We start from the raw sequence: 14,554 nt of genomic DNA on the forward strand, positions 1-14,554 counted from the left end.
CTTCAACATCAAGTATGCCACACCATTTCCACAAAGCACAACATTTTAGTCTAAATTCAGTTTATTCTTAATTCTGGTTTGACACGAAAACTGAATTACAATATTGGAAATTGATGTAGTACCCTTTTTAAAACAGATTTAATTCTGTGTTGTAATGTGAACGAAGTCCTAAATGATTGTGGCGTTTGAAGTAACAGAACCTTTCTATGTACTCGTGCTCAAGCATATGAAACCGAATGATGTTCGTAACTCTTGCAGTTCGCTGAATTGAGAGAAACTGTCCTGAATTAATCATGAATTTATCAATTCTTTTGTACAGTGCTTTTGAACAAAGATACAAATTCCTTTTAAATTATTTTGGACAAATATGAACTTTAATATTTATGTAGATAGATCCAAGAAATTGATGATAGTGGCAGTTACTTATTCTTGATGGGTAATAATCAGTTAGTCAAGGACCTAGCTGAAGAAACCACAATATAGATTAATGGCCAGATCATATGATTATTAGTTTATCTTGTGCTTTGTGGCTGTTATGATTAGAACCACAGCTGTAGATACAGCCTAGCCTACAGATAAAGGGTTTAATGTGCAGATTATCCCCTTAATGAAATGAACACTGCAAGATAAGATCTGGCTTTCAGAAACTGTCTGAATACAACATCCTCTCTCAGTCGTCTTTGTTACAAGCCCCTCAAAATAAACGAGAAGTAACAGCTTAAAGAATAAAGACGATTGTTAATTCTGCCTCTATTTTTGTTTACTTTATCCTGAAACCCAAAGGGACAAAATGGAGGACCCCAAAAGTGTCAGATGACGTTCGTTTGCGAGGCTTGTGGTTGTGGACATCGTTCAGAAATGACTCTCAAGCAAGCATTTTTGTACAGTCCCCTAAAACTGAATTTTCCGTAGCAGCTCACATCACGTATGTGGTTAAATTTCTCCTCTTAAAAATTGCTACAATTCAAATGGCACATGCTGAAGTCAGCTGCGCTGTATCTTATCAACTTGCATTATCTGACGCAGGACTGCACGAAGCTCTCGCTGTTGTCCAGAACCCTGCTGAAAGCTGTTTTTGTGTGATTGACAATGTTGTGAAGACACCGTAAAAGAATTCAAGATTCCAACCACAACTGAGAGTGGTTTATAACTCACCTCTTACATTGATTTATTTCAAAATTAATTGATGGACAAATACACTCAAGAAAAAAAGCTACAAAAGCTGTCACTGGGCCGGTGCCCTTTCTAAAGATACTATGTACCATACAGGTACTATGTCTCTTTAAGGTACTAATATTTACTTTTTAGGGGTAAATAAGATCCAAAGGTGTACCTTTTGAAACGGTACTGCCCCAGTGACAGCTGTTGGTTGCACTTTAATAACAGTACGTGCACTTGCATGTACTTACAGTGCACTTAGCTTAGAAACTACTGGTTAATAAAAGGTAACATGGGTTAAGGTTAGGTTTAAGGGAAGGTTCAGGGTTAGTAGTTATTACATGGGGAACAAGACTGAAAAATAAAGTGCTACCCAGCTTTTTTTCTGAGAGTCTATAGACAGATTAAAATGCTTATCAATTTCTTTAAAATAGGATTTTCTCATTTTAATAGCAGAACAAATACTGTTGTAAAAAAAAACATCCCAGGATGCACCTCATAAAGTTAGCGCAAAAAAACAGTGCGAAGCTAATCTAGGCATGAAACTCAAATAAAATATAGTTTTGTTTTGCTTAATATTTTAGTCACTGCATAATTTCCATATATTTGATCAGAATTTTAAGGACTTTACTATTATTTTAAAATGTGCAAAGTAGTAACTCTAAGAAATAAGTGTGCTTGTCCAAACTGCTAGCGCATGTGTTTTTTCTTTTGTTTGTTTTTGTGTAGCAAAAATTTCCTTCCGATACAGTAAAACATCTTAAAGGTCAGTTAAAACTGCACTGAGCGACGGCAGACACTTCATAGGGTTTTGTCGGATCAGTGTGTCACCCCTGTCGTTGTCTGTTGGCGTCTGTCGGAGCTTGTTTTTGCAGATTGAATTGTTGAATTGCCGCATGTCGGGTCAGGGAATGTCTGAGAAGTGACGTACTGTTAACTGGTGATTGTCTGCATTGGTCGGTCATCAATTACTGACCCTCAAGTTGTTCCAAACCTGTGTGAATTTCTTTCTTCTGCTGAACACAAAAGAAGATATTTTGAAGAATATTGGTTACCAAACTTTGACTTTATAACTTCCATAGTGTGAAAAAAAAATCAATGGGGTCCATCAAATGTTTGGTTACCCATATTCTTTAAAATATCCTTTTTTGTCTTGTGAAGACTGTCCTTAGTAGTAATTTTTATCCATTTATTTTATTTTATTAAAAACTAATGTTAAACGATTTTAAAGTCATTCAAATTGGCATTATTTAAGAACGGAATCAGAGGTTATCTGTACTTAATGCGGACAGTTTACTGTTGTTCTGCTGCATTAAAAGGCCTAAAAGTTCCTGGTTTTTATTCCGTATTAGACAGAGAGAGGCAGCGCTTCAGTCACATTGAGTCAGAAAGGAAGCTAGAAAGACCTTCAGGGATAGCTGTTCTGCACTACATCCGATATACGGAACCGGAAAGAAAATTTGTGGATTTTATCGAATGCACTTTATGGTTTTATACACACATTAGGAAAACATGCACTGTGAGGCATTTTGCAACATTGCACTAGATTTTCACTGCATACACGCGCACTTTTTGAATATACTGCCAATGAACGCTTCACCAGCTGCAAGACTTTTCTGCGCTGTGGTCACCCGTTCAGTCCCTGTGTGTGTGTGTGTGTATCGGCACACACATTGGTGTGTGTGTGTGTGCACAGGTGTGCGTGCAGAGCTTTTGTTTGAATGCTATTTTCCATCACCTACATTTTGTGTTGTTTTCCCCCTTTGTTACCAAGTAAAACGGTGCATCAGTCAAATCAATAAAGAAATTTAAGAGTTGACTTGTTTCTGTTTTAGAAATCATAAATTAAAAATAAAAATCTGTTCTGATCTGTTTTCATATAGACCAAACGCTTATGAAACTGAATGTTATAAAACGAAAGTTGATATATGAGCACATCCGCACATTGATATACGAAAAATTTACCGTTTTTAATGTGTCTGTGTGTGTGGGGGGAGTTTCACACCTTTTTTCACTCTTGTTCTTAAATGTCTTTAAATCTTCAAAGACACTGAAATCATGACTTGTACATTCAGGTACCAAAAACTTGAAAATCAAAGAGATATTCTCTCCCCCTGAATTCACAAAGCTTTTCCATTCAGACTGATTTAAAAAAATAATCCAGTGCCTTTGGGTCCTAAGATCTATAGAGAAGACTTATTATTAATTTATAGAATGAAACGAAAATATAAATATGTGTGAGGATGTGTGTGCGCGTGAGTGTGCGTGCGCGTGTGTGTGCGTGACTAAATCACAATGATAAGTGCAAAAGTGTCTTATCTAACTCTGCTTATAGCATCTTATCTTTTGCCACTTTCCTGTGACAGAAAGAATATGTGTTTGTTGCTGTGCTGCTTTGTGAATTTGTTTTATACAGCTAATCCTTTCATTACTAATTAATTTTATTTTAGAAACAAAAACGATATTTATTTTATATTACCTTAATTGTTGACATCTTTTATTATAATTCATTTATAGTGGAAAACTACTAATCCAAATAAAAAAAAAACGTCAGTGATTATTTAAACAATTTTTTGTTTGTCACATCACTCTGTTAGCAAGCACTAACATTAGATATGATTCAATTAGCTATTCAAAACTCCTCAGTTTGTCTCATGCATGTCTGTATATTGTGTTTCTTTGAAAGCTATTGGCTCTTGATGTTTCCAGGTTCTCTCTTTCATTCTCTTTCTTTCTCTTGGTGACTCTTTTTTTTTTTTTTTGTCCTGTCACAGCACTCTTGTGTTCAACTCGAGGATTTCCGTTAGTGGAACCTTGAGGTTTTTCACTAGTTTACAGTGCAGAATGCTGTGATGGAGGTTTCAAGAGAAGCACAGACAGAACCGCTACATAAACTAGGGGGACTTAAATTGACCGAATATCTTTAAGATGGGTTTTTGGGGATACGTTTCTTCTCCTCATTAATTATTTCGTTAAACTTTTGTTTGCATACAGCTATTGCATTTATTAAAACAGTAAAATAACATGTGCAATCATCATTTGTTGGCTATAAAATGGAGCATCCAGTTTCCTTCATACACAGAGCGGTCACCGACAGGTGGGAAAAAAGGCGCCTTTGGGGCGTTATAGTGTTTTCCTGACAACTACAGACAGTTTGGAAGAATAAGTCCAAATACACTTGATTTCAAATCTGCAATTCTGTTGTGGTGCAAATATATAAATGTTACAGCGCAAAATGGTGCACACTAATAAAAAATAGTTTTAGCTGTTCATACAGACATCCGACTGGTTAGGATTTGTGTTTTCAGCAATAGTGTGCACCATTACTTTACAGAGAAAAGAAAGACGGAAAAATCTCCATAAGTGCCTTTTGTGCATTTGCAACTATGTTTTATAGTTACTTTGCACTTTTCTTTTTTTTTAGAAAATGTTTATTTTCCTATTGATTTAAGTTTTTTTATTTAGGATATTGAATTTTTTGACACTTCATTTCCATGATCTAAAGAATTAAAAGGTTGTTGTCATTTGAAAGTGTGTAGGCCTACTTGCATTATTATGCTTTTTTATTATGATTATATATTCAGTGGCATAAAATAGTCTTAAAATGGCAATAATATCGTTTATCGCAATTATTTCTGGGACAATATATATATCGCACAATAAAAAGTAGTTATCGTGACAGACCTAAATTATAAACAGAACTTTCATTTTCTTTCTATATTTGCACATCCTTTTTTTGCTTGATCTTGAGATTATTCTGTGAAAAAAAAAGTTAAATAGATCTTTCTCTCTTCTCTTGCTCTTTCTCTAGTTTATCCTTCTCACTGTCAAAAAAGAGATCTCATATACCTCGTTTCCACCAAAAAAGAACTGGTTCGGAACTGGTGCTGGTTCAAAGTTGGTTAAACTTGCGAACCTTCTCAGAACCTGTTTGTTTTTCCACTGACTAGAGAGCCCAGCGAACGACGTCGTTACGTCACTGTGTATGTCGCCATACGTCTTAGCTTTCCCATTCCGGTCGTGTTGTTGTTCACAGTAACACGACGTAAGCATGACGTGGTAAAAGAACGGTTCTAGTCCAGCAAAGAGTTGGTGCCGCTTTGGAACCAATTTTCCTGGCCGAGAACCAGAGATTCCAAAACGTGCATGTTAAAAAATATAGAGAAATTATTATGTTTATGTATTTAGTGTACGTTGTCATTTTTTAAATGAGCAATTTTGCATGGAACTTTTTAATATATATTTTTTTTTTACTCACTACAACATTTTTCAAAGTAAAAAAAAAAAAAAAATCATATAACTGCAGTAGACCTGCACCATTTCCAGTGGCATTTCAGACCTAAATACTGAAGTTGCGGTATAGTTTTATGTAATGTTCCTCTATCAGTGGTACATCAAAGATAATCATTTACGACATATCACAGCTTACATCTTGCTTACAGTCATATATATATAGGTGAGATAGTATCTTCATTTTTGGAAAGATGTATGATCGGAGAGATGCAATCACAAGTGCAAGTCTCTCACAGGCATTGTGTAATAGGTACATTTCAACAGGTAAATTTACTTTGTTCAGTTTTAGTTCTGCTGTTTTGAAATTAGTTGAATATGTATGGATAAGGCAATGCTTTATGCTGATCTTCAGCTGTGGTAAGTACCAGTGGGGTTTATGACTGCTAATAGTTTGTAATGTGTGCTAATTCTTATTTTAATTCACTTTAAGAAATATATGATTTCTATCTAAAATGTGTAAGTGTTTTTAGAGTCTTAATAATGTTCAACTCTTTAGATTGGGAGTTCGATTTTACTATATTTGTCATCAGTTTCTCTGAGCAGAGATGAGAAACATGAAGGCTTTTTTTTTGTTTGTATCAGCATGTGGTTTAGGTGAACAGATAGCGCAGAAGAGAAAAGGAGAAAATTTTTCTCTTTATCAGCATGTGGTTTGTTTCAGAGAGATATAATGAGAATGAGAAGCTTTTTGTCTATATGGAGATATTTCTCTTTATTTGGATATTGTGTGTGCAAGTGAACATATAGGTATTGGAGTAATTTTAAACACAAAAGGATAGAAAACATGCAAGGAACCCAGAAAAATGTTTTTTTTTTAGATTACAGGCCTTGAGTTTGAGAATGCGATGTGCAATTCAAAATACAGTTAAAACACCTGTGAAAAAACTTCATATTAACAGTACATTGTTCCCATTTTTATGGACTTAAGAAAGAAAGAAAGAAAACAGGGCAGGAGATATAAGTCTATTGTTATTGGCTTTATTTCAATACGTAATAACAGGAAATTCACTTAGTCCATTAATACCAAATTAACGGCCCGCCAGCATCTAATCTTTTTCCAACAATGGCTTTTTAAAAGTAGCTTTATATTCTAACATTATTTGCAAGAAACATACAATTAAGTAACATTGTAAGCACGGAATTATAGTTAATCAAAACTAAAACCATAAAAAAAACATTTGTCACTTGAAATAAAATAAATTTGAACTGAAATAAAATAAAATGTAAAAAAATGTTTTTATATTTCAACTTGCCAAGGCAACGTTTCTCATTTTTATTTAGAGTTGATGTACAAAAATAACTAAATCTAAATACAAATTTATACAAATATAGACATAAAAAAACTAATAACAATTACAAAAACACAAAGAAATCAACCATTTACCAATAACCAAGCATAAACCATTTCAAGATATTAATAAAAAAAATTATAGTATCTAAATGATACTAAAATAGTAAGTCTTTATATTTTATAAAGTGTCTGTTTTTAGGGCTTATAAAAGCCTGAAGTGCACTATTGGAACATTGGAAATCCAATATTGTCTGCTTCCTTTCACCTCACAGCTCAGGTTAATCAATAGTGAAAAGGACTTTGCATGCGAGTTTCTGTGGTGCCATCAGCCAATCAGCATTGCGATTATGTCATTAAATGGCTTCAGATTTATTAGGCAGATGGCATTTAAGTTAAAGTGAGTGGCTCAAAAACCTGGCTATTTTAAAATTGCATCCAGGAACGTTGCAATGCACAGGACGTCAACCTACATTCACACCTTCCCTCATAGACACACACTCTGGCACGAGACCCACACTCTTGCAAAAACAGTTGCAAGGAGTTTCCTTCTGTGCCCCAAATCATGACATACCTTGACACAGTGACATAAACACACACTGACACAGAAACATGCACATGCTAATTACTGTATGCACACACATTCTTGATTATCCATACATCATTCGAAAATCATGTTAAAATGTAACTATCAAATATGATACATCGGGCTTTTGAGGAAGGTTTATTTGCATCTCTCAATCATCATTGTATTGCATATTGCATTATACAGTTGTGGTCAGAATTAATGGCACCCTTGGTAAATATGATCAAAAATGGCTGTAAAAAATAAATCTGCATTGTTTATCTTTTTGATCTTTAATTGAAAAAATTCTGAAAAATCGAACCTTTCTTTGAAGTAAAAGAATTGAAAGTGGGGGGTAAATCACATTATGAAATAAATGCTTTTCTCCAAAACACGCTGGCCATAATTATTGGCTCCCTGTTATTAAATACTTTTTGCAACCTCCTTTTGCCAAGATAACAGCTCTGAGTTTTCTCCTATAATGCCTGGTGAGTTTGGAGAACAACTGACAAGAGATCAGAGACCATTCCTCCATGCAGAATCTCTCCAGATCCTTCAGATTCACAAGTTCATGTTGGTGCTTCTTCTCTTCAGTTCATCCCACTCATTTTCGGGTTCAGTTTAGGGGACTGGGACGGTCATGGCAGAAGCTTCATTTTGTGCTCAGTTACCCATTTTTGTGTTGATTTTAATGTTTGTTTTGGATCATTGTCCGCCTGGAAGATCCAACCACGGCCCATTATAAGATTTCTAGCCGAGGCAGTCAGGTTTTGATTTTTTTATCTGTTGGTATGTGCTAGAAACCATAATACCATGTATCTGAACAAGATGTCCAGGACCTCCAGCAAAAAAAAATAGGCCCACAACATATAAGATCCAGGATCCATGGATATTTAACCGTGGGCATGGGGTACTTTTTATCCCTGTTCGCACCAAACACATCTGGTGGGTTTGCTACCAAAAAGCCTTTTTTTTGTTTCATCTGACCATACAATCCGGTCCCTTTTGAAGATCCAGTCGTGTCTGACAACTGGATTTGCTGGAGTTTATTTTTGGAGGAGCGTGGAGGATTTTTCTTGAAACCCTCCTAAACAACATGTGGGGATGTAGGGGTTGTTTGAAATTTTTTTTTTAGGCTTTCTGACCCCCCGAGACTCAAGTAATCTCTGCAGTTCTCCATCTGTGATCCTTGGAGACTCTTTGGCCACTCAAACTTTCCTCCTCTCCGTGCATTAAGACAATATAGACACGTCCTCTTCCTGCAGATTCGTAACATCTTTAGTTGATTGGAACTTCCTAATTATTGCCCTGATGGTCAAAATGAGGATTTTCAATTCTTTAGCTATTTTCTTACAGCAACTTTCTATTTTGTGATGCTCAACAATCTTTTGATGCACATCAGAACTATATTCTTTGGTTTAACTCATTGTGATTGATGATTAAGGGAATTTGGCCTTTGTGTTTCCTCATTTTTAAACTCCTGTGAAACAAAAAGTCATAGCTAGACAATTTCATGTTCCTAGTCACCCTGGTGTGCTAAAAAAAGGTAAATATTATTGGGAATATACTTCAGAGATATTTTACTCGTAAAAAATTCTAGGGGTGCCAATAATTGTGGCCAACGTGTTTTGGAGAAAACATTTATTTCATAATGTAATTTTCCCCCTCACTTTCAATTCTTTTACTTCAATGATTTGTTTACTTCAAATTTGTTTAATGAAAGATCAAAAGGATAAACAATGCAGATTTAGTTTTTCCAGCCGTTTTTGATCATATTTACAGGGTGCCATTAATTCTGACCACAACTGTATGTTTTGCTCCCACAATAAAAACCACAGAGTTTTGATCATAAATCTAATCATTTAAATATCTTAAGACATATTATTACAAAATATAGAGTTACAACTGATATTTATGTGTTTTATGGAAGTAGTGTGCTATACTGTTATAAAGATCTTAATGATTTACATTACAACCTATCAGAAATTCATCTTACATTTTGGCCATATAAAAATCAGCAACTGCAGCAAATTGCATTTTCTTGCTCAGCTTGGGCCTCTGAATAAAATTTAGCATTTTTTCCTCTGAGTATAAGTGCCATAATATCACTTTATCATACTATATGAGTCTTAAAAGCCTGATGTATCAAATATGATACCCCCCAAAAAAATCAATAAACTTTTAAACAGGATTAATTAAATCTAGTTGCATGACATTGCATGACAAATGTTGCATTCAGTTGCACTCTTACAATGCACCAATAAGACAATAAATATGAGATGTTTTGATCTCTGATATAGTTTTTTTAAGAGTGTTGTATCAGATTAATATTTCCACCAAAGTTTCTTTGGGAGATGGTAGGATTGGGAGAAGAGAGGATGAGAACAAAAGGGGCGGGGGGGGGGGAAGGGGGGACATTCCTGGCAGTAAAAACACAGATGAAAGAGTGTATTACTGGCAGTCACATCCTTTGTGAGCGAGACAGAGAGAGGGAAATAAAGAGCAAGATAATGCATGAAAGAGGGAAAGTCAGAGCGAAAGAGAAGCCAGTAAACCACTTAAAAAGACTCTGAGGTTGACACCTTCACGTCCACCTCTTCACACTCAATATACCCCCAGTCTCAGTCAGTCTCGGTGAATCTCCCTGTTTATTCATGACGTGTTATTTGATTTTTTTGTTTTTGTGAAAAAATGCCCTTCTTTGATTCACCCACTGTAAGAGCTTTGATGGACCAGGTGGGAAAACTCGTCAAATGAAGCTTAAATTTCTGACATGAAAAGGTCAGACTGACATGACACACTCAGATTCCACTTTACCTCGAATCACCTTTTTTATGAATTTAAATATGATCATTCTAGCATTATAAGTCATTAGCATTAGATGTCATTCACTACCCTCCTCCTCATCCAAGTTAGACATCAACCTTCTTAGTATTCCTCAATCAATTTATTATAAACACTATAACAAGAAAAAAATTTTTTATAAAAGAATTCCTGTTTTCCCTTTCTATTTTTAAAAAAATTGTATAGGGTCGCTAACAACCCGAGGTGTGTAACCGTGTAAGTATATATTTTTTCTGCAAAACAAAAATTAAAATCTGATGACTGAATGACTTTATTCCTTATTTTATATTATTGCGACTAGGGGTGTGTAACAATATATCGCAATACAAAAATACATCAATATGTTTCGTGGATAGTGACAATATGTATCGTGGATAGTGACAATATGTATCGTGAATAGTTCACCCAAAATAAAAATGACTGTGTGAGGAAAAAATAGTTTTCAGAGTTTTAGTGTACTACATTAAACTACCTCATAAATTGTTGAATATAATGTATAATAATGCAATGGGGGAATATTTGTGGGTCCTGATAAAGCCAAATGTCTTATGTTACCAGTGAAAAGTGGCCTATATTATTTTAAATATATCTAGTGAGTGACCGAGTGCAAGCATATTCGTCTAAAATAAATCTGTATTTTCAACTTCAGAACCATGAATATTTTTATTCTGGTGTCTCTATTGTCCGGTGCATTGGGTTATCAGCACCAAGTCCAAGCCTATTCATTTACACCCACAATGTAATATCAAATTTAGCATTTTAATCAACAGTACATTTTTTGTTAACCTTTTACCATATGTCGCAATAATATCGTATTGTGAGTTCAGTGTCGTGATATGTATGTATAGATGATATGTTAGAAATAGATCCGGGTTGCTAAAGACCAGAATATGTAATAATGATTGCCGAAACATTAATGCAGCATTTAATGGTTAAATAATTTTAAGTCATCTTGAGGCCCCTTTAGAATATTGCTGAGGTCCCCTAGCGGGGCCCATTGGTTGAGAACCACTGATTTGCACTGTTCCTGGCACTGAAAGTGAACTTTGGTCTCCTTTAGGTCAACTTCCATTATGGTTTCAGTGAACTTTCCATTCACACTTTTGTTTTTTGGGCTGACGTTGTTTTTTCGGAGCTGCACCAAATGTTGATGAGTACTGACAATTCACTTGACACCTATAACCACAATGTTGTCGTGCTACATTGACAACTATTTAAAATTGCGCAATATCAAAGTGAATCTAGAAGAATTTGTGTTCATAATTACATTATAAGCAGTGCACAAAATACACAGTGAACCAGAATCAATTCACATTAGAGAGAATTGTTGCTGTTTTAAGACACCGCTGACACAACGAATGTGCACGTGAACGGCAGAGCACAATCTGACCTGCACTGGCATGTTCCTTTCATCAAGATGTTAATGTATTGAAGTGTGTTGTTGCTTCTATATCTTGCCAAATGTAGTTCGATATACAGGTTGCTCACCAGAGTGGTTGGTATTTGTGCAAAATGAAATTACCCACTGCTGCACAAAATTTACTCGCAGCTTTACATTAAGCTAGGATTAAAAATGACCCTTGGTTAACAATGTCAAGTATAAGCCCATTAGTTAAAACCTTTTTACAACTTTTTTATTATTTGTTTTTTAATGTTTTAATATGCCTCAGTGGAGTGTATCCGCTATGAACTATAACCTTGTATCATTCTCCCACTCACTTCCTCCTGTACACCTGTGTGTGTGTGTGTGTGTGTGTGTGTGTGTGTGTGTGTGTGTGTGTGTGTGTGTGTGTGTGTGTGTGTGTGTGTGTGTGTGTGTGTGTGTGTGTGTGTGTGTGTGTGTGTGTGTGTGCATGCTTTTTGATGGAGGGGACTCATGTTCCTTGGTACTGGACGATGTGACCACATTACTTAGCCACACACACATTGCTGGATTCCAAGAAATAAGTGGTTAGATTTACTGTCATTTTGACTGAAAACACACACACACACACACGCGTACATAAACCTTTTTTACTTACAGCTTAAAGACCTGCAAACATGCAACAAAATCTGTCTTCTGAGACAAAACTCCAGAGCAGAACAGTAAAGATGGCATGAAATAAAAATAAGAACATCTGAAAGAAATCTATTTTCTACATGAATATTATTGATCTTATTGTGAACGATTCATCAATGCATATGTTGTTATTAAATCTTGGGGAAAGAAAATATCATTAGCTTAGTATGCTAACTAAAGACGCCATTATACACCATTTCCCAACATTAAACAAATGTGTAGGCTACATGTGCATGTGTGTGTACCACTCTTAAAAATAAAGGTTCTTTATTGACATCAAGAAGAACTTTTAAGCTTCATGGAACCTTTCCATTCCACAAAAAGAAGAAAATGGTTACATTCTTTAAAAGAAGAACTTTTAAGAACTGTTCACTGAAAGGTTATTTTGGGAACCCAGAAAAGTTCTTCTATGGCATCACTGCAAAATCACCCTTTTTGGATTCTTTATTTTTAAGAGAGTACATTGTACACTCTCTCTCTCTCTCTCTCTCTCTCTCTCTCTCTCTCTCTCTCTCTCTCTCTCTCTCTCTCTCTCTCTCTCTCTCTCTCTCTCTCTCTCTCTCTCTCTCTCTCTCTCTCTCTCTCTCTCTCTCTCTCTCTCTCTCTCTCTGTTCATTAGATTAGGATTTCTTAATGTGGCTTTCAGGGATTATCTTTAGTCTGTTACAAAACCAGTGTGTATTTGTGTTTCAGGAGGTTTGTGTATTTATACCCGTGTATGTGAATGTATACATTTAACTGCAAATACACTTAAGGGCATCTACTACAAAAGAACCAATCATCCACTGTTTCATTAGTTCATTTTAATCAGTCTATCCATTCATCACAGAATACCAATTCAGAAATTGTACCAATGTATTTTGTATTTTCTGGCCGTTTTAACATCTGAAAGCATCAACGCACGTCTTCAACCACTCACAAAAGTGTGTGTGTGGTCCTGGTAAACCCTATGTTATGGGGGCAAAATGTCGAAATCCTTGTGGGGACATTTTTTGGTCCCCATGAGGAAAACTGCTTATAAATCATAAATCAGTGATATTTTTTGAAAATGTAAGAATGCAGAAAGTTTTCTGTGATGGGTAGAGGATAGAATATACAGTTTGTACAGTATAAAAATCTCTTGTACCACAGTAGCAATTCATTCATACTTCTCCCTTTATAAACTTTATTTTATTTTAATATACTGTAACATGTAATTTATTCCTGTGATGGCAAAGCTGAATTTTTTGTATCATTACTCCATACCGGTATGCTGATTTGGTGCTCAAGAAACACTTTTTATTGTGTTGATGTTAATGTTGAAAACAGTCTACATTTTTAAAAACCATGATACCATTTTTTTTTTTTTTTGGATTCTTTAATGAATATATAGAGCAGCATGTATTTTAAATATAAATATTTTGCAACATTATACACTACCGTTCAAAAGTTTGGGGTCGGTACGATTTTAAATACTTTTAAAAGAATTCTCTTCTGCTAACCATGGCTGCGCTTATTTGATTAAAAATACAACAAAAATCAGTTATAGTATTAAATATTATTCCAGTGTAAATCAGCTGTTTTCTGTGTGAATATATATAGTAAAGTGTAATTTATTCCTGTGATCAAAGCTGAATTTTCAGCATCACCAGTGTCAGTGTCTTCAGTGTCAAATGATCCTTCACAAATCAGTATAATATGAGGATTTGATGCTCAAGAAACATTTATTATTATTATCAATGTTGAAACAGTTGTTGGTCTGTCAGTTGTACAGTTTTTTTTTTTTTTTTTTTTAGGATTCTTTGATGAATAGGAAGTTCAAAAGGCTTTTGTAACATTATAAATGTCTTTACTGTCACTTTCGATCAAATTAATTATTCCTTGATAAATAAAAGTATTGATTTCTTTCCTCCAAAAAATAAAAATAAAATTCTCACTGACCCCAAACTTTTGAACGGTAGTGTACATGTCTTTACTGTCATTGTTGATCAATTTAATGCATCCTTGCTGAATAAAAAGTATTAATTAAAAAAAAAAAAGTTAAAAAAAAAAAAATCTTACCCCAAACTGGAACTTTTGAACAGATTTTTTTTAGTGGGCTGTATATCTTCTGGCTAGGATTGTAATCTAATGAATAGCATCAGGAATGATTTAAATCAACTGTGACAGTTCTACATATTTGTGTTAAAGCACATGATCACGGCTTTAATCTCAGTTTTGATGTTGTGTTGTTTGTGTCTTTAGCTCAGATTGAGGTGATCCCATGTAAGATCTGTGGAGACAAGTCTTCAGGGGTTCATTATGGAGTGATCACTTGTGAGGGCTGCAAGGTAAGAAAAAGAAAATTACTAATGTCAAATATTTCTTT

At 34.8% G+C, this 14,554-nt stretch overlaps 1 protein-coding gene across 3 annotated transcripts in view; it reads left to right on the plus strand.

The window, feature by feature from the left end:
- rorc (RAR-related orphan receptor C) overlaps positions 1-14,554 on the plus strand; it is a 39,818-nt gene that overhangs the window by 18,685 nt on the left and 6,579 nt on the right. For all 3 annotated transcript variants that reach the window (XM_056234873.1, XM_056234874.1, XM_056234875.1), the window contains one exon: positions 14,431-14,516. In XM_056234873.1, the coding sequence (XP_056090848.1) occupies positions 14,431-14,516 (86 nt within the window). The remainder of the gene's footprint in view (positions 1-14,430; positions 14,517-14,554) is intronic.

Source organism: Rhinichthys klamathensis, unplaced genomic scaffold (genome assembly GCF_029890125.1).
Source record: "Rhinichthys klamathensis goyatoka isolate OS25496 unplaced genomic scaffold, OSU_Roscu_1.1 h1tg000407l_1, whole genome shotgun sequence".
NCBI classification, from domain to species: domain Eukaryota; kingdom Metazoa; phylum Chordata; class Actinopteri; order Cypriniformes; family Leuciscidae; genus Rhinichthys; species Rhinichthys klamathensis.